This window comes from Orcinus orca, chromosome 17 (assembly GCF_937001465.1).
Source record: "Orcinus orca chromosome 17, mOrcOrc1.1, whole genome shotgun sequence".
Taxonomy (NCBI): Eukaryota; Metazoa; Chordata; class Mammalia; order Artiodactyla; family Delphinidae; genus Orcinus; species Orcinus orca.
Window position 1 is genome coordinate 62,847,839 of NC_064575.1, and position 19,147 is coordinate 62,866,985.

General features: G+C 33.5%; 1 protein-coding gene across 1 annotated transcript in view; it reads right to left on the reverse strand.

Moving 5' to 3' along the window:
- CSMD3 (CUB and Sushi multiple domains 3) overlaps positions 1-19,147 on the reverse strand; it is a 1,064,314-nt gene that overhangs the window by 571,646 nt on the left and 473,521 nt on the right. Inside the window, exon 11 of the mRNA XM_004265377.3 lies at positions 7,757-7,878. Within this exon, the coding sequence (XP_004265425.1) occupies positions 7,757-7,878 (122 nt within the window). The remainder of the gene's footprint in view (positions 1-7,756; positions 7,879-19,147) is intronic.

Here is a 19,147-nt window from a genome sequence, read left to right on the forward strand (position 1 = left end):
ACATTTATTTATTTGAAAGTAATCTCATTTTAGAGGAAGTTAATCTCTCATATTCTAGAAGGATTATACACTATAATATTATATATTTTACGACAGAAGATGTATTCCAAGACTCTTGGACTAGACCATTCAAAAATGAGGAGTGCCAGCCTAGGGAATTCTCTAGGTTCATCCACTTTGCTGCCAGAATCAGGTTAATAGTTTCAATTCTTACAAAGGCTCATATTTCAGAGACAGGAGGGGAATCTGGAGACACAGTAAGATACTGATGGAACGATAAAAGCTTTCAGCTTTGTTTATTTTTCTATGCCTTTTGTATTTGTGCACTGCTCTTCCCCTTTAGGGGGTTGCTGGTATGTAACAATGACATTAAATATGGCACTACAAATGTTTCACTGAAGGGAAGAAACTACACAAAATGAAAAATGCATCAAATATTAAATCTATAACAAAACTGTACAAAACCATTGGTTCTTTCTGTCATTTATTCATGTTTTGCTACTGGAGGCTATAATTTAAATTTCATAATATATATAAATGATCAACTTGAAGTTACAAATTTTGAAGAAAATGCTTGCAGATACTGTTGCTGGTTTTAGGAGGATATTCATTACAAATTTGTACATGTTAGGTTGTACATATTGAAACAAATTTTAAACAAATATGAGTACGTCTCATTAAAGTGAATTTGGTAAGAAGCACTATTTTGCTGGGTTTTGTCACTCATTAATAATGACGTCAGTCTGATCCAGAATACCTATCTCTCCATTTATTCATCTATACTATTTTTATGCAGAGAACCTTTGACTTGAAGGTTAAAAAATGAGATTATTTTAAAATGGCTAAAATATTTATTTTATTTTAATTATTTTAAAATGGTTAAAATATTTATTTTATTTTAATCTTATTAAAAAATGAGATTAGTTTAAAATGGCTAAACATACAACATGGTAGAGAGATACTATACATTTTTGTATATAAATGAACCATACAGTGGATTCTAATTCCCATTCTCAGTTTATTTTTATTGTTTTTCCTTGATACCAAAGAGGAAGGATGCAAGATATTAGCTTCTCAATTCATGGTCTTTGTTGTTAACTTTATTTTTGCTTATGTAATTTCTTCAAGTGTTAATGAATCTTTAACAGTTAATATTTATGGAAGACCTTGTTTACTTCCAAAATTATCTTCTTGAGTAAGCAATTTAGGTAGAAGCCCAAGAAGTTAGGGTATAAGAGGAATTATTTGCCACTGAACTCACTGTCTGCCAGTTATACAGGAAGAAAGATTGCTGGTCCATGAATGAATATTCTTCGGGACGAGTGGTTGGGAAAAGAGTAGGGAGAGATATTTATACTATTTGCTGTTTTGTGAACTGCACTTCAATTAATAAGCCTCTTTTGAAAATTTTGGATGTTATGTTGAAACACAAATCAGATAAATCTTCTTCCTAAAAACTTTTAATTTGTTTAATTCATTCTATAAATTTGTATTTAGAGCCTACTCTTTACCAGGTGCTATTCTAGTGCTGGGGATATAGACAAACTTTCCTCCCTTCTTGGGGAAGTATACAAAAGATAGAGAAGCAGCATATAATACCATACAATATGAGATCTTCAAATACTGATGTGTTACAAGATGCTATAAAAAAAATAAAGCAAGGAGATAGAGATGGAGGTGGTCAGTGATTCAGGGGAGAGAAAGTGACACTTAAGAGATATCTAAATGAAGTAAGAGATATCATGCTTCTCATTACATTTTTGGATGGATCGCAGAGGGCCCTGTATGATCCGAGCTTTAATCAGCTCTATAGCCTCCATTTCTTACATTCTTCTCTTTACCCACTATGCCACAGGAACGCTGTCATCTTTTTAGTTTCTAGAAGACACCAGGCTCTGGCTTCCGTGGTGGCACAGTGGTTGAGAGTCCGCCTGCCGATTCAGGGGATGCGGGTTCGTGCCCCGGTCCTGTAAGATCCCACATGCCGCGGAGCGGCTGGGCCCATGAGCCATGGCCGCTTGAGCCTGTGCATCCGGAGCCTGTGCTCCACAACGGGAGAGGCCACAACAGTGAGAGGCCCGCATACGGCAAAAAAAATCTTGAATGTATTGTGACTTGTTTTGGGCCCTTAACATGTGAACTATCCTGGAGAATGTTCCATGTGCACTTGACAAGAATTTGTATTCTGCTGATTTTGGATGGACTGTTCTATATACCTATTACGGACTTAATTTGGTGTAAGGTGTTGTTTAGGTCTATTGTTTCCTTATTGATTGTCTGCCAGGATGATCTATCCATTGATGTAACTGGGGTGCTCAAGTCCCTTACTATTACTGTATTGCTTTCAATTTCTCCTTTTAAGTCTGCTAATATTTGCTTTATATATCTTGGTGTATGTTAGGTACATATACATTTATAAATGTTATATCTTCTTGGTGGACTGGCTCTGTTATCATTATGTAATGCCCTTGTCTTTTATTATCGTCTTTATTTTAAAGTCTACTTTTTCTGATATGAGTATCATATCAGCTTTCTTTTCATTTCCATTTGCATGGAATATCTTTTTCCAACCCTTCACCTTTAGTTTGTGTGTGTTCTTACTCCTGAAGTGAGTCACTTGTAGGCAGCATACAGATGGGTCTTTTTTTTTTTTTTTAATCCATTTATTCTCCCTAGGTCTTTTCATTGGAAAATTTCATCCATTTACATTTAAAGTAATTATTGATAGGTATGTACTTATTGCCACTTTGGTAATTGTTTTCTGGTTTCTGTAGTTTTTCTCTGTTCTTTTCTTCCTCTCTCTTTTCCTTGGGTTTTGATTGTTTTCTTTAGCATTATTTTTAAATTTCTGTTCATTTTTTTGTGTACTTACTTTATGTTTTTTCCTTGTGATTATCATGAGGCTCACATACTACATTCTAATGAAATAGCAGTTTGTCTTAAGTTGTTAGGAACTTAAATTTGAACACATTCCAAAGCTGTATATTTTCACTTCCCCAAGTGTTTTACACTTTTGATGACACACTTTACATCTTTTTATGTACCCCTTAACTAACTATTGTAATTTTAGTTAATTTTACTACTTTTGTTTTTTTTTGTTTTTTTTTTTTTGCGGTACGTGGGCCTCTCACTGTTGTGGCCTCTCCCGTTGCGGAGCACAGGCTCCAGACGCGCAGGCTCAGAGGCCATGGCTCACGGGCCCAGCCGCTCCGCGGCATGTGGGATCTTCCCGGACCGGGGCACGAACCCATGTGCCCTGCATTGGCAGGCGGACTCTCAACCACTGCACCACCAGGGAAGCCCCTACTTTTGTCTTTTAATCCTCATGCTTGCTTTATAAGTAATTGATATACTACCTTTGTTATATATTTACCTTTTCCAGTGGATTTTTACATTGTTTTCTTATTATTTAATTACTGATGTTTATTTTCAGCCTAAAGAAGGTCCTTTAACATTTCTCTCAGGGACAGTTTAATGGTGGTGAAGTTCTTTAGCTTATGCTTCCCTGGGAAACTCTTAATCTCTCTTTCAATTCTGAATGGTAACCTTCCTGGGTATGTTATTGCAGAATTCTTGGTTGGTTGTTTTTTCCTTTCAGCACTTTAAATATGTCATGCCACTCCTTTTGGCCTGTAAGATTTCTGCTGAAAAAAACAAAAGAAAACAAAAAACTGCGGATAGCCTTATGGGGTTTCCCTTACATGTAACAGGTTGTTTTTCTCTTGCTGCTTTTAGTATTCTCTCTTTGTCCTTGACTTTTACCATTTTTAATTATAATGTGTCTTGTTATGTGTCTCTTTGGGTCCATCTAATTCAGAATTCTCTGTGCTTTCTGGACCTTGATGTCTGTTTCCTCTCCAGATTATGAAAATTTTCAGCCATTATTTCTTCAATATTTTTTCTCATTTTTTTCCTTCTGGGACCACTATAACACAAATGTTGTTATTCCTGTTGATCTTGTCCCAAAGGTTTCTTAAGATGTATTCAGTTTTTTAAATTCTTTATTCATTTTGCTGTTCTGTCTGGATGAGTTCCATTGACTTGTCTTCCAGCTTGCTTATTCATTCTTCTACCTCATCCAACTTGTTTTTGAACCCCTATAGTGTATTTTTCAGTTCAGTTATAACTTCTGTTTGGTATTTCCTCATATTTTCTGTCTCTTTGTTGAAGTTCTCACTGTGTCTGTCCATTCTTCTCCTGTGTTCAGTGAGAATATTTATGACTATTACTTTAAACTCTTTATAAAGTAGATTGTTTAACTCTGCTTTATTTTGTTTTCTGAGGCATTGTCTTGTTCTTTCACTTGGAACATAGTCCTCTGTCTCCTCATTTTGCTTAATTCTCTGTATTTGTCTCTATGTATTAGGTAAATCAGCTACCTCTCCCAGTCTTGGAGGAGTGACTTTATGTAGATGTTCTGTAGGGCTCAGAAGTGCCAGGCACTCAAGAGGTGTCCCCTATGTGGACTGCATGCATTCCCCTGCTGTGGAGGGGCTGCAGCTGCTGCTGCTTCAGTGTGCTGGTGGGCAGGGCTGGCCTCTATTATGGTTGGCTGCAGGACCTGGTCATGGTAGCTGCTGAACACTGGGCAGAGTCACATCCCAGCTGGTTCTGTAGCTTGGCCAAGGCACAGGAGTAGGTGGAGCTCTTTGTGGGGCACATCCACTGGCAGTAACAGGTTAGATGGAGATTTCCTAAATGGTGCTCTCCAGAGATGGTATTAGCAACGTACCCTGAGATTTCAAAAATGGCTTCCACCAGTGTCTTAGTCCCCAGAGAGCATCTCAACTGGTTCCTGCCTCTCCAGCAGACACTTTAAGATCAGTAAGGGAGTCCCCTTTACCTTTGACCTTTTCAAGTGATTGAAATCACTTTTCAATCTGGTGATTTTGTGCTGGTTTTCAGGTTGACTGAGTCTGCATGTGACCCCTTTAAGAGTGAGTTTTCCATTCACTGTAGTTCTACAGTTTTCCTGGATGTATTACCCATTGGTTTTCAAAGCATGTGTTTTAGGGGCTCATCTTTCCTGTGAAGGATCTAAGGGTTGGGGTGCCTGACGTGAAGTTCAAATCTCTTGTTTCTCAAGGAAAATATCCGTACCTTGTGATCCTTCCAGACTGTGAATCGCTGTGGCTGGGGTGTGTCGTTTTTCCTTGGCATGACTGCATCTCTGTTCCTCCTAACTGTCCCTTTACCCTTTGTGGCTGTCCTTTCACCCTTTGTTGTGGAGATTCTGTTGTGTTTTCAGGCCCCTTTCAGAGGGAATTATCCCATATGTAGTTGTATATTTGTTGTATCTGTGGGAAGAGTTGAGTTCAGGATCTTCCAATACCACCATCTTGAACCCTCCCCAATGATTGCTTTTAAGTTATCAAACATAAAGAAAAACATGAGCAATGATTTTTGAAGAAACTCATAGATATTGAGGGGTTAAGTATCTTGGTTAATTTGGGTTTATACCAACTAAGAGAGCTCTGCACCTGTGGTTTATGCCAGTAACTGTCTTCTCAAAAGAGTTCTGACATGGTAATCTATGTAAGCAAATCTTCCAACAGTATTTGTCAAAATATATAGTTATAACCTGTAGTGCATCATAAAATTGATTTAGTGAGGCATGACCACTATTTTAAAAATAGATTACAAGTTAGAATCAAAAACAGAGAATTGCATTCATGTAGTAAGGGAAAATTATTTTTTAGCATTGTATGTATGTATGTATGTGTGTGTCTGTGTGTGTGTGTGTGTGTGTGTGTGTAACTGGGCCACAATGTAAAATATAATTGTGGGAGATGGTTGAAAATACTTGGATTTTTACAGGGTATCTTAAAATGGATATAAACCAACAGATCAAAAATTAATGTCCTCAATCAGCTATTTGATAAAAATAGCAAAGAAAGTAATTATGTCTTCCTTAGAAAATAAATTCGATTTTTTTTATGGAGAGAAAGAATAGATAAAAGTTTGGTAGATTGCTTAAGAAAAGCAAGGAGAAATGTGATGGCCTCTGTGAAACTTCAGGTAATTCAATAATGAAAATGAGTTAAGCTTTACAAAGTAAACATCTTATAGAGCAGGAGATAATTACCACATTTTGCTGACAATTATAGGTAACTGCTATGACATAAAAAAGATTTCTATCTCCATACAAGATTAATACAATGTGTTTCTCCCATACTTTACAATGAATTTGCTTCATGTTTATCTTAGTATAAGATACTTATGTCTTAGTGTGAAATACGTCACTGTAAATAACACACATCTTATAAAGTACACAGCATTGACCTTTGCTACCTATGTGATCTCAGACACGTTATTTATCTTCTTTATTAAATGCAGACATAAAATTATTTATCTATTAAGGGAAGTCTTAAAATTAAATAATTCATGGAAAGTGCTGTGAATGGTACCTGGTATGTTACTAAATGTTCAATAAATATGCGCTTATTTTTTCTCAAGTAGTTCATGATTTTTTTTCCTTAACAACCCATAATTTGCACAGAGAAGGTATTTGATAAACATTTGCTGAATTGAATTGAATTGACAACACGGGTTGGGTAAGTAAAATGATTTCCTTTGTGAAGGTGAAGAGTTAGATTTAGTAATTTTCCCAAGGTTTATACAGCTAGTTTAGGGGAGCATAGGCTTCTGACCTAGTTCTTATGAGTTGTAAATCAGGGCTCTCCTATAAGGCAAGTGTAATTGACCACTGAGTTGATTTTTAAAACAACCCTGCTACTCTTATGATTGTTTTATGAACATAAAACCCAAAACAGTCTGGAAAATAGTATACTTTGTATCTAATAACGAGTTAATGTTTTTTAAGTATTTATTAACTCTGCTAAGTACTCTGTATGCTTTACCTCACTTACTTCTCATAACTTTGAAATACATGCTCTTATTACTCACATTTTATAGATAAAGAAACTGAATTTCAGAGAGGTTAAATAGCCTGATCAAAGTTGTTAGTTGGTAAATTCTAAATCAGTATTTGAACTACAAATCTGACCCAGTTTTATGGACTCTACCACCAACCTTTCCTTAATCTAACTCAGATAAGATATCATATATTCTGAGAGGAATTTTGACTCTTCCTATTTAGGTCCTCGCTATACATTCTTACAAGGAGAAGCAGGATAGAGAGAACAGAAACAGAAAACTTGCTAATTTTTCAGCTGCTCTTTTGTTCATTCAGCATTATAATTTTGTTTGAAGTACTGTGGCATATACATATTTAGATGTATTATTCATTTTTAGTCAAATAGAAAGACAACTCAACCTTTAGAAGTACCCATAATATGAATCCTCTATTAGTGGAGAGAACATTAATAACTTCTTATAATAAAGAAAAGCTATGTGATCTGTGGCAATAGAGAGACACTGAAAGGAAAGGCAGCTATGTATAAAAACATGATATACCTGAATGATATGTCAAGCAGAAAGATATAAAGTGAAAAGCCATTATTTATGGCCTCTTTAAAAATAAAAAACGTATACTTACAACCTTCAAAAGCATGTCTCAGAAAACACTAATTTATAATTTTAATGTGTTGTCGTTTATATGTTAGTTGGGATAGAACTGCAATATTTAACATTTTTTCCGTATTTCTCGTATGTTTATGTTTTATATAATGGATAAGTAGGAAATATTTCAGAAATCATATGTTAGGTATGAATTTTCTTCACTGCACTTCCCTCATGATGTCTTTGTTTTTGTCTTTATGGTTATGCTTTTTCACCAGAGATGGTTTTCAGTTACCTTATTGGTGTTCACCGCTGTGATGACCCAGACACATTGTGCATTGCTGTCATACTGGAATGGAAAGTTGGGAGACGTAAAGGTTCCACTTGGTCCTTGAAGATTAGAGCCACATGTCTTCACTAAAAGAGAAATTGCATTTTAAAAGGTGAACGTGCCACATGCAAAATCATAGCAATAAAATAACTTGCAAATAGACTTTAAATTCAAAATTGCACAATAATAACCACATTGAAATATATATTATGACATTCTAATGTGACATCGAAATGAGAGTGTTTTTTACACCCTGAAGTTCACAAGCTCATATTTTAAACATTAATCGAAAACTAGTTATGAATTAAAGTGTGAAGCATGATAAGTTGTCCTCTGACTGTAAATAGGTTAGTTTAATTAGTGAGAGCTTATATTTATTCAATATTGTGTTAACAAAATTCTACAAAGAGGAAAAAGCAAATCTTTGGATTGATTAGCAATTTAAATAGTGTTTTCCTTTCTATTTATTAAGTACACTAGGACTCATAATAGCATAATAGCATAAAACTCATAATTGAAACATCAATATTAAAACTACTTTTTCTGTTCTTATAACTATGAATTGAGCCATTCAGATTACAAAAAGAGCTACACTGAGGTAATTTTAAGAAATTCCCACAAAAGTCATGTTATAATATTTCCTCAGTTTTCTAACCCTTTTCTCTTCTAATTAACAAAAGAGTTTCTGACCACACTGTATATGTCTTGACTTCCTTCTTGAGCACCACAAAAGTTTCTTGGTGGCATTACTTTTGATATGCATTTTTTTGCCCCATTCCATTAAAATCCTGCCTAAGTCATCTTTTTCCAATCCATCAATAATTCATTGTACTTTTAAGTCATGTACAGTTTAACATAGATTTTCATATGCACATAAAACTTTACATATAATCACTTTAAAGATCAGTTTATGGAGGTCCCAAAAGTTTGTTTGACTTGTCCAAGATCACTCAGCTAGTAAATAACATAGTCAAGATTCGAGCTCAGGTCTTCCAACTTCAAGTCTTATCTTTTTATCATGAAATCTGTGTCTCTCTAGTATGTTAGTGTTTTTTAGCTAGTTTTTTTTTTTTCCCTTTAGCTCATATTTTAGCATGAATCTATTCTAGACAACTTTGTGGTGATTTATTGGTTACTTTTAATTTTCTCTTGTTTGTGTCTGACTTCTATATTTTAAACAATAAAACTGTTATTTTATAAGGAAAAATTAACAAATGGTATTTTTCTTCCTTCAACATCAATTACCAACCTTCCCTTTTTCATTTACTACCCCCTTCTTGTAAGTCTTCCATGTTCATTACTGCATTTTCTTCTCTCCTGTTCACTTTTTTTATTTTTCTCAATTTCCAATTTCCATAGTAAAAATACCTTGCTGATTTTAGGCTACCAAAGCTTTGTCAAGGCCTCACAAAATTTCTGAATATTTAATATTTGGTTTCTTTTTTACAGCTTTATTGAGATATAGTTGGCATATAACATTGTGTAAGTTTAAGGTGAACAACATGATTCACCTCGCATAATCACCACTTGTGCATGTGTGTGTGTAGTGAGAAATGTTTAAGATCTACTCTCTTAGCAACCTTCAAGTATGTGATACAGCATTATTAACTATATTCACCATACTCTACATTATATCTTCAGAAGTTATTCATCTTATAACTGGAAATTTGTTCCCTTTAACCTAGCACCTCCAGACTAACTTTTTTGTGTGTGTGTGTGTGGTATGCGGGCCTCTCACTGTTGTGGCTTCTCCCGTTGCAGAGCACAGGCTCTGGATGCGCAGGCTCAGTGGCCATGGCTCACGGGCCTAGCTGCTCCGCGGCATGTGGGATCCTCCCGGACCGGGGCATGAACCTGTGCCCCCTCCATCGGCAGGCAGACTCTCAACCACTGTGCTACCAGGGAAGCCCCAGCCAGACTCACTTTTGATAATTACTATTCTACTCTCTGTTTCTATGAGTTTGTCAATTTTAGATTCCACATATAAGTGAGATCATTATATTGCAACTTCTCGTAAGTCTTCCAAGTTCACTACTTCATTTTTTCTCCCCCATTCACTTTTGAAAGTATTTCAGTCTAAGTTCTCTTGTTTCAGTGTTGAAATGGCTGTCACAATGCCAGAAATGACCTCCTAAATCTAATAGTATCTCTTCATTTTTTTCTACATATGTAATCTCTCAGCAGTAATGGAAAGTATTGACCAGCTTTGAAATTCTCAGCTGTCCCTTACATAGTCCTGAATCTCTTGATTCTAGGCCTATTTGCTTTGAATAGTATGCTCCATACCCTGTGTTCTGGTTCTATTTTTTTCCCAATCTGACCTTTAAGTACCATAATATTAAATTTTTCACAGTCTATTTTCTCTTTCTTCAATGCTCTCTCTGAATAGTTATTCCAATTCAATTTTACGGCAACAATGATCATTTGTGTTGACAGCTCTCAAATCTACATCACCAATTTTGTCATCTCTCTTGATTTCTAGAGTAAATTTTTTCTCTGTCTACTGGAAATTCCATGAAATATTTTAAAGTGTTTAATGAAAACTTTAACTAACCCCTCCACCTCCTTCCCATGCGTACATATGCACTCCTCAAGACCTATGTATTCCACTTCTTAAACATCTTATCCTTCTTTTTCTTCTTTTCCCAATACCCAGTGCTTCATAATCATCTTTTTCCTAGACTAGATATAGCTACTTAACTCCTTTCCTATACTCCATTTTCACTCTCTGTTCCATCCTCCTTAGTGCTACTACTCTTACCTTTCTAAAATACAAATTTGATTATTTCACTTAATTGCATAAAAACTTGACCTGTTTCCTATAGGATAAATTACCAACTGCCTAAAATAGAATATAAAATCGTTCCTGTAAGGATATAGGTTTATTTTCCAATACAACTTCCTGCCATCTTATACTGTCATACACTCAACTTCTGCCAGAAAAAAATAAATTATCTTTTTTCTTTGAATATATATACCTTTTATAGTTTTCCACTTTTTCCATGCTGTTCTCCAAGGCTAAAATGTTATTCCTTCTTACATTTGCCTGCGGAAAATCTATTCATTTAAACAAAGTTAAACCAATGTGTCACTTCTTTCTATAGGAAGTGTTCCCAATTCTTCCACTCAGGGTTCTGTAATGGATTGTAGTCCTCACAGCACATCATTTGAACGGCATATCCATAAAGGTGTTTAAGTGCTAGTGATGTGATAAAGAATGCAGTATAAAATACTTAAAAACTTTATAGCAATAAGAATTTTAGAGCAATCACATGATTGGTTTGAAGTTAGTAGAAACATCTTTCTAATTGGACATACTACTTCAAGTGGCTTTTACTACTTGGTAATTCTCTGGCATGCTTTGTTTTCTAAAATGTGCAAACACTTACAGTCCTTTGTGGACAGGCCTTGTTTATCATCTCTGTTCATTAACTCCTAGTGCATTGGCCTTCATGATGTAGAAATGTTTACTGAAAGAACAAATATCCAAGTTCTTTGGCACAGCTCTTAAATGAACTGTAAAATATGTGCTCTCTATATGCTGATATAAAATCCTTAAAAATATGTTTCAGACTGGGAAATTGTCTTTTTTGAAAATGATTTTCTTTTCACATAAAAATAAAGAAAAAAGCACTCATAAAATGACAAGTAAGAATCACTCATAAAAATGCTGGTCTTCCTGACTGCTTCTGTCCAAACCAAAGAGTAACCACTTAACAAGTAAGGTTGTATTTCTGCAAATATTTTCATTTTGTAGGTGTACATGTTTTTACAAAATTCTTGGTTTTTTGTGTGTTTGAGTGTTTTAAGAAACTGAGCTAATTCTATACATATTCCTCTGAAACTTATTTTCCCCTCATGTATCATGAATACTGTTCTAGGTCAGCATATGTAGATTTATTTAATAGATTTCACAGTTGCAACGGTAGCTGATGGATGGATTGAAAATTTTTGACAGCCTTCAACTATGAGAATAGCACATGGTAATTAGGGGTTTCCCTAATCCTGGGTTGGGGAATGAGAAGACCAGCCATTTGAGCAATTTGCAACAGCTGACCCATAGCAACCAACATACAATATAACTGAAAGGAAAAATTATCTTGTAAGCCACTAAGATTTCGTGGTTGCTTGTTATACAGCACATGCTAGTGAAAGTTTGTTTTAATTTTTTCAGCTAAAAACCATAATCCAGGAATGGAGATCTTAGTACCTATATCTTTATATTTGTGCTAATACGTGTTCTTTATATTTGTGCTATCATGGCAGAATGAATTCTTCACAGGCTTACTTAGCTACGATATGTGAGGATTTAAAAATTGGATAAATATGTGTAAATTACTCCACACTTTTTTTCAGTATACTCTCAAAAATGGTATAAAGGAGTATAGGTCTCCACATTCTCACCAAAATAATAGTGTTATCTATTTGTGTTTTTGTCATTACATTAAATATGTTAATAACATTTTGATTTCCTATTCTCTACATTATTAGTATGGTTTAGCAGAAGTTTTTACTGTTATTTCTATTTCTTTTGCTCTGATTTTTCTGTTCATGTACACTTTTCTAGTTTCAATTGTCCTTTTCTCATGGTTTTACAGAAGTTTCCTACATATTATCAGTATTAACCATTTTTTATGCATGTTGTAATTATTTTCCCAGTTTTTTTTTTAATTTGTAAACTTTGCTTTTAGTTAATTTTCTCTGAAAACTTTTTTAAAAGTACATGTAAATCTGTCAGTATTTTCCTCTAGGGTAGCTGTGTTTTATGTCTAGGTTAGGAAAGGTTTCTTCAAATCTAGGTTTTCAAAAGTTGAAAAGGTTGAAAACACCATCTAATGTTTAATTCCCATACTTTCAAATTTTATGTTATATTTAAACTTTTCATTTATCTGGAAATTATTTTTGTATGGTGTGAAGTAGGGTAGATAATTATACTTTCCAATATATGGATATCTGTTTTCCCAGTAGCATTTATAGTAAACTCTGTTTTATTCCCCACCAATTTAAAATGCCATATGTACTATGTTATGTTATGCTCCACCCCCACTTTCTCTCAGAAATCCATACATGGATCTGAACTGGTATTTTGTGTATTGATTCACTTATCTATGATTATTTCTCTGAAATACCATATTGTTTAATCACTTTTAATATAGACATTGCAAATCTCGTCATTGTTCAATTTCATTATTTTCTTTGTTATTCTTGAATATCTACTTTTCCATGAACTTTTGGTATGTCAGTTTGTGAAGTTTAAAAAAGATTGGTAGTCTTATTGAATTATATTGAACTCATACATCATTTTGATACAAATTTTCTTCTTCAATGTAGCATTAATAACACAAAGGTGAAAGATAAATGTGATTACAGTAGATGCTTATTAAATGTTTGATAAATAAAGCAGAAATTCCTGATTTAAGTTTTAGAAACACAGAAATAGTAGAAAAAGGAGAAAATTTTCTAAATGTAACAATGAATGTACGAAATTAAAAGAAGTATTAGACTATATAATAAAATGTGAAAACTTTTGCCATTAAAGATTAGAATAAAACATGGATGCTCAAAATCTGTGACAACATTCAACATTATCTCAGAAGTTCTAGGGAATGCAATAAATAGGAAAAATTTGGAAAGGATTACAAAATAAAAAGGTATCATTTTTTTACTTACAATATGCAATTTGCCTACCTAAACTCAAGAGTTAATAATTTGTCTACAATTTATACTATGTTATGTTTAAGAGTCATGTAAACTGGCTTTGAAGAAAACATGCATATGAAAATTTAAAGTTTTCTTTTATAAAAATAATGATTGGCAATTCAAATGGAAAGACCCAATTCACACAAGCAACAAAGTAAATGTGTAATTTTGAAAAACATATTTGGCAAGAAAGGTACAAGACTTCTATAAAGAGAACCATAAAAAACATTCTGAAGGAAATGAAATAAAACCTGTGTAAGTGAAAAGACAGGTTGTGTTCTGGATGGGAAGGCTTGTTGTCACAAAAATGTTAACATCCTGATTTCAGCAGTTTAAAATGAATTGATACAAATTAGCTAATTTTTATATAGTCTATATATCTATGATTATTTTAACTCTTAGTTGTCTAATATAGTTATTTTACAATATTCTATATGTCTTATTCATGTTCCACCTATATTTTTAAAAAGGTAGAGAAGAATAGCTAATTCATCCTTTTCTAGTCTTGTTTTTGAAGTAAAATGAGCCTATATATAAGGAGACACTGTGAGCTACTGTTAAGAGGATTATGCCCTTTCAAGAAAATGATGTAAGTATAGTAGCAGAAAACAAACAAACAAAATTAATCCTTAACGTCTATCAATATACCATAGTCCTATTTTTTCCTCAGGTCAAGCACATAGAGTTAACTATGCTTTGAGAAACACCTAAGAAAAAGGTTAAATACAATGAAATATGTTTTGGTTCAACTGTAACCCCCAGGCATTTAGATTTATGCTGGATATAATGTTTGAACTACTCAAGTAAGAGAAGCAAAAAATTTATTTTTTGGTTGAATAAGAAAGATACAATTCTCAGGTTAAATATTCTTTTTGCATGGAATATACCAGCTGGGTCCAGTCTGTAGTGGTCTCTGGGTCTAGTGAACCCTGAAGTATCTCTTTCACTCTCTCCTTCCAGAATCTTCATGAATTTTTAATAATATTGAGGGACTATTGTGATCCTGTTCCAACATATTCTCAAGATTTGAAAATTCCTTAAAGCTCCTTCCACTCACTTACTTGCAATTCCTTAAACACAGTGAGAATGTTTCCACTTTAAGATGTTAGTACTTGCCTTTTTTCTCACTTTGTATAGGTTTCTCTTCAAACAGTTCTTAATAAATAGTCTATTCTGACTAATCTATATGACTAACCTATCTAAACTTTAGATTTTTAAGTATCACCTTCATACACTACATACACTGAGATATACATATTTACACACAGTATATACACATGCATACATGTGTACATACACATATATATACCATTGTTTACTGTCTCTTTTCCTTATTAGAATGACAGCTACATGAGAGCAAGGACTAGGTTTTGTTCACCATGGTGTCTCCAGTGCCTAGAACAGCATGTGGTCCATAGTAGATACTCATTAAATACAGGAATGAATGAATGAGACCATGATTAAAATAATGAGAGTCACAACAAAGATTTGATTTTGTTTCTGGTTTCTATCTTTCTTCCCCCCACCTCCTTTGCATGTAGTGGCAATTTAGGCTACCACCCTTTTGTGGATATTGTCATCCACCTAGGATTCACTAACAGCTCTGTGAACAATTAATCTCTATTGTCTCCTGCTCTAAGGCTGTGTCTTAGGTATGTTGGAAGGTTTCTAGCAAGTAACAATTCTTTGTTATGAGGGGCACGATAGCCTATGTCTTTAACGGAGTTATGATGATGAAGTCCAAATAGCTTTGTAGTTTGTGTATCTTTACTATCCCTGCATCTTCAACTTACTTTGTGTTCATACTTGAGCAAATCCAAACCATCTGAATCTCATTCTTTTACCTGTAAACTTAGACAGTTACACTATATCACCCATTCTCTCTGACAGGCATACAATGACTTTACACTATATTATGCAGTTATCTCTGTGCTCTTAATGGTTTATCCCAATAGATGCAATGAGATTAGTAGAGCCTGGAAACTATTTTGTTGTCCAATCTCAGAGACATAGCTTTATTAAAATGGTTTGATGACGTATGAAACATGGAAATTATGGATTTTTTAGTAAAAAAAAAATCAATTTGAAATCTGATGTATTTGTAACATTTCCCTTTTCTTTCACCTGTGAATTAACATTGTGATCTTACCCTAGCAGAAGTTATTTCCATTTCTATCTTTCAATATCCACAGTGATCTCTTTTCTTATTATTCAGAGATGAGACTCATAGTATTAGATCATTTCTGAGAATAACTTGACATTGGCCACAGAATAAACTATATTTCTTATGCTACACAAGAGGTGATAGACAAAGCAGGTGACATTAACTTTAACTTAGTAGAGTTTCTATTGCTCCTAGAAACTCTTAACTTGTAACTTGGAAAATTAGACGTTCTAATAAGGTATGACAATCAATGTATATAACAATGAATTAGTATGAATAGCCCAAACTTTGTGAGCTTCACCAAATCAGAATGGCTTAGACTATGGGAGATGTACCAACAAAAAACTTATTTGTGTTAGGGTTTCTGATAGGGCCCTGCTAGGTACGACAATAAATATTGCTAGGGAGAAACATAAAATGATTAAAACTGAATAAGTGCTGGTACTTAATGATGGACAACTTCTAGTATTCAATGGGACTTGAACATGGAGAGACATGGTATGGTTACCTCCCAGACATGAAAGGGAACTATCCCCGATCTCATAGAGGTAAACTAGGGCAAGCGTTACTCACAATTTCTTTCTATTCTGTCTTTGCCCAAACACCACCAGTGGTAACTGAACTCTATCCTTACTATCTATACTTTGCAACAAGGTTGATAGCGTGTGTTTTTATTATGACATCTGATTAAAGCAGAAAGTGGGTTTTTTGTTGGATTGATTTTAATTATTTTCTTTCCAAAAGACTGTCTCCTGGGACTAAGACCCAGGCGAGGAAAAAGAGAGTTGTGATAGTATGTCCAGTCATTTAATAACTATTTAAAAATGTAAATTTATTTTGGATTCCAAGATAGCGAAGCAAACTATATGTTATAAATAAGAAATATTCGATGGTGGTTGTTTGAGGGAATCAGACTTATTATCATTTTGTAAACTTCAGTAAGAATCTAGCACCTAAAACTTTATATGTCTATGATATAAACTGATATTAAGCTTATATTAAAAGTTGATATAAACATAAAATTTAAACTGATATTATAGCAATACATTATTAATGTCACAAAGCAAAATTGATATTTTTATTATTTACTGATCAAATATGTTCCAGATCTAGAAACAAATAAGATCTAACAGTTAAGAACTTTTGTTCAGTGAATGTAATGATCAAATTGTTCACTGAAAATAAAAATTAACTTTCCCATTTCAATGTAATTTTTCTGATAAATTCTACATACTAATTTTAGATGATATGTTTTAATTTATTTGTGAAAGTTAAATGCTGTACAATACTTATTCTGCAAATTCATGTATTCCGAAAACATTAAATGAGTGCATTATTCTGTTTGACGCACTGTGCTAGACACTGAAAGGTAAAGAAGACAGTCAAGGTCTCTGCCCTCATGGAGTTTACAGTCTAGAAGAGAAGAGAAATACTAAACTAGTAGATAAAGTTGGATTTAAGAGATGCTATGAAAGTAATAGATCAAGAAAGGCTATGGAAGGAGATAACAGATCAGGAAAGACTACTCATATGAAGTGACATAAAAAATAACTGTTTTATTTCTATGTTTTGCCCCCCCACTTATCTAGTAATTTGGGAGTCTTTCTCCTATGGCTTTTATAGAATCCTTATAAAGAATAAACATTATAAAAAAATTGAGGGTGAACTTGTACAACAATAACACGGTATTCATTTCCATGTAACACTTTTTGAGACATCTTTTAAAGTTAATATGTGATCATTACTATTGGAGATGATTGAATGGAAATGCTTTAGGGACATTCTAAGGAAAACAAACAAAAACAAATAAACACCCCATGTTGGCAGATGTATATGTGTTGAATATAAAATAATCTACTGAGAAAAAATGACTGAGAAAATAAAATGGCTCAAGAAATTTAAAAATTTCTAAGACAAGTTATAGGAGATACAAAACATATATTAGTTCAAACAGAAAATAAATATTTTTAAAGTTGTGAAAAATATTTTATAAATTAAAGGAAAAATTTTAAGGAAGTTATTAGCAACCTAATGAAGAAAAAATGCTTTGAAAATGAAAAAGGTTTGGGAATTCATTTTTAAGTGGGATCAGAAAAGATTTGCTGTGAACAATGAATAAGTCTTGGTAGAAATTTATTATCAAAGTGGACAAAGGAAACCAGGACAAATGAGAAGAATACCACCAGAACTAGTGTCTGCTTTCTTAATGGACATAAATAGAAATTGTGGAGTTTTCACACAGAAAATAAACTGCATTAAATAAGGTACAGATATATGACTTAAGTGTCAAAATTTTACTCCTTCCGCATGATATTTGGCATATGTCTTGAAGGACTACGTTCAAAAACAATTTATCTTTCTCTTGCATTTTTTTTTCTGGGGAGGAAACTGCTAATAGCTTGGAAAGTTTCACACAGAGTTATTTTCATTATACATTGGAGTTTCCTCTATAACAATCTTAAACCCAGAAAAGTAGATTTAAGTAATGCCTTGAAATATGGTTATAATGCTTTCAATATGTCAGAATTTCATTTTGGTCTTATTTTACTTGTTAATAATTATTTAATATAGTATATAATTTCAACTACCTGAAAAAATGTTGAATTATTAAACTAAGACCTGTTATTAAACTTCAGACAAACAGGTATAGAAACATTTCTTCAAATTAATTAGAATTCTCATATTGTTGACTGTTGGTCATGAAACACACACACACACACTCATACATACACACACGCATCTGAAAGTGAATGATAAAATCTATTTAAATCAGTGTCTGGAACTATCAGAAAGTAGTTCAGTTTAATAACATTTAATTGGACATCCTAGTCTCTACGTCTTCATGAGAAGCTGATAAAATGTCAGAAGTAGAGTAACAATTAGGACTAATCTTCAAATACATCTTGGTGTCATCTGCATAAGAATGAAAGTCTAATCCATGTCTTCACTAAAAGGACGCATATAAATGTGGAATAATAATGAAATGAACCCAAAGCAGGGAACTGGAAAACAGAGGACATGCTAATGAAAGGGATAGAATTCAAATTAGCAAGGGGCCAACTCCATAGGATCAGATAAATTTGATTAAAACCCAGCAAACGCAATTCCTATTAAAAATGAGAAATAAACATATAGATTTCCAATGCAAAAAAAGTAAGCAATTTTTTGTTTTCTTTTCCTAGTTCTTAGCTGTGAGTGGTTTAATCTAGTCATGAAGGTCATGTTTACATATAATACAGCCTCTCCTTGTGCTTTGTTTCACTGAAACATGCCATTGGTATTAGGATGAGAGCACATATAGCATCAAGTCAGTAACAGAAATGATTTACATGAATTAATATTTTATCATGCTTTATGATGAAAATAAAAGAAAATCCAACTTAATCTAGGTTTGTTAGTAAGAGAAACAAATTAGGTGGTAGGATAGAATGAGATGAATTATCATGCACAACATACATGGAAACTATAGTGTTCTTAAGGCCACCCGGTGG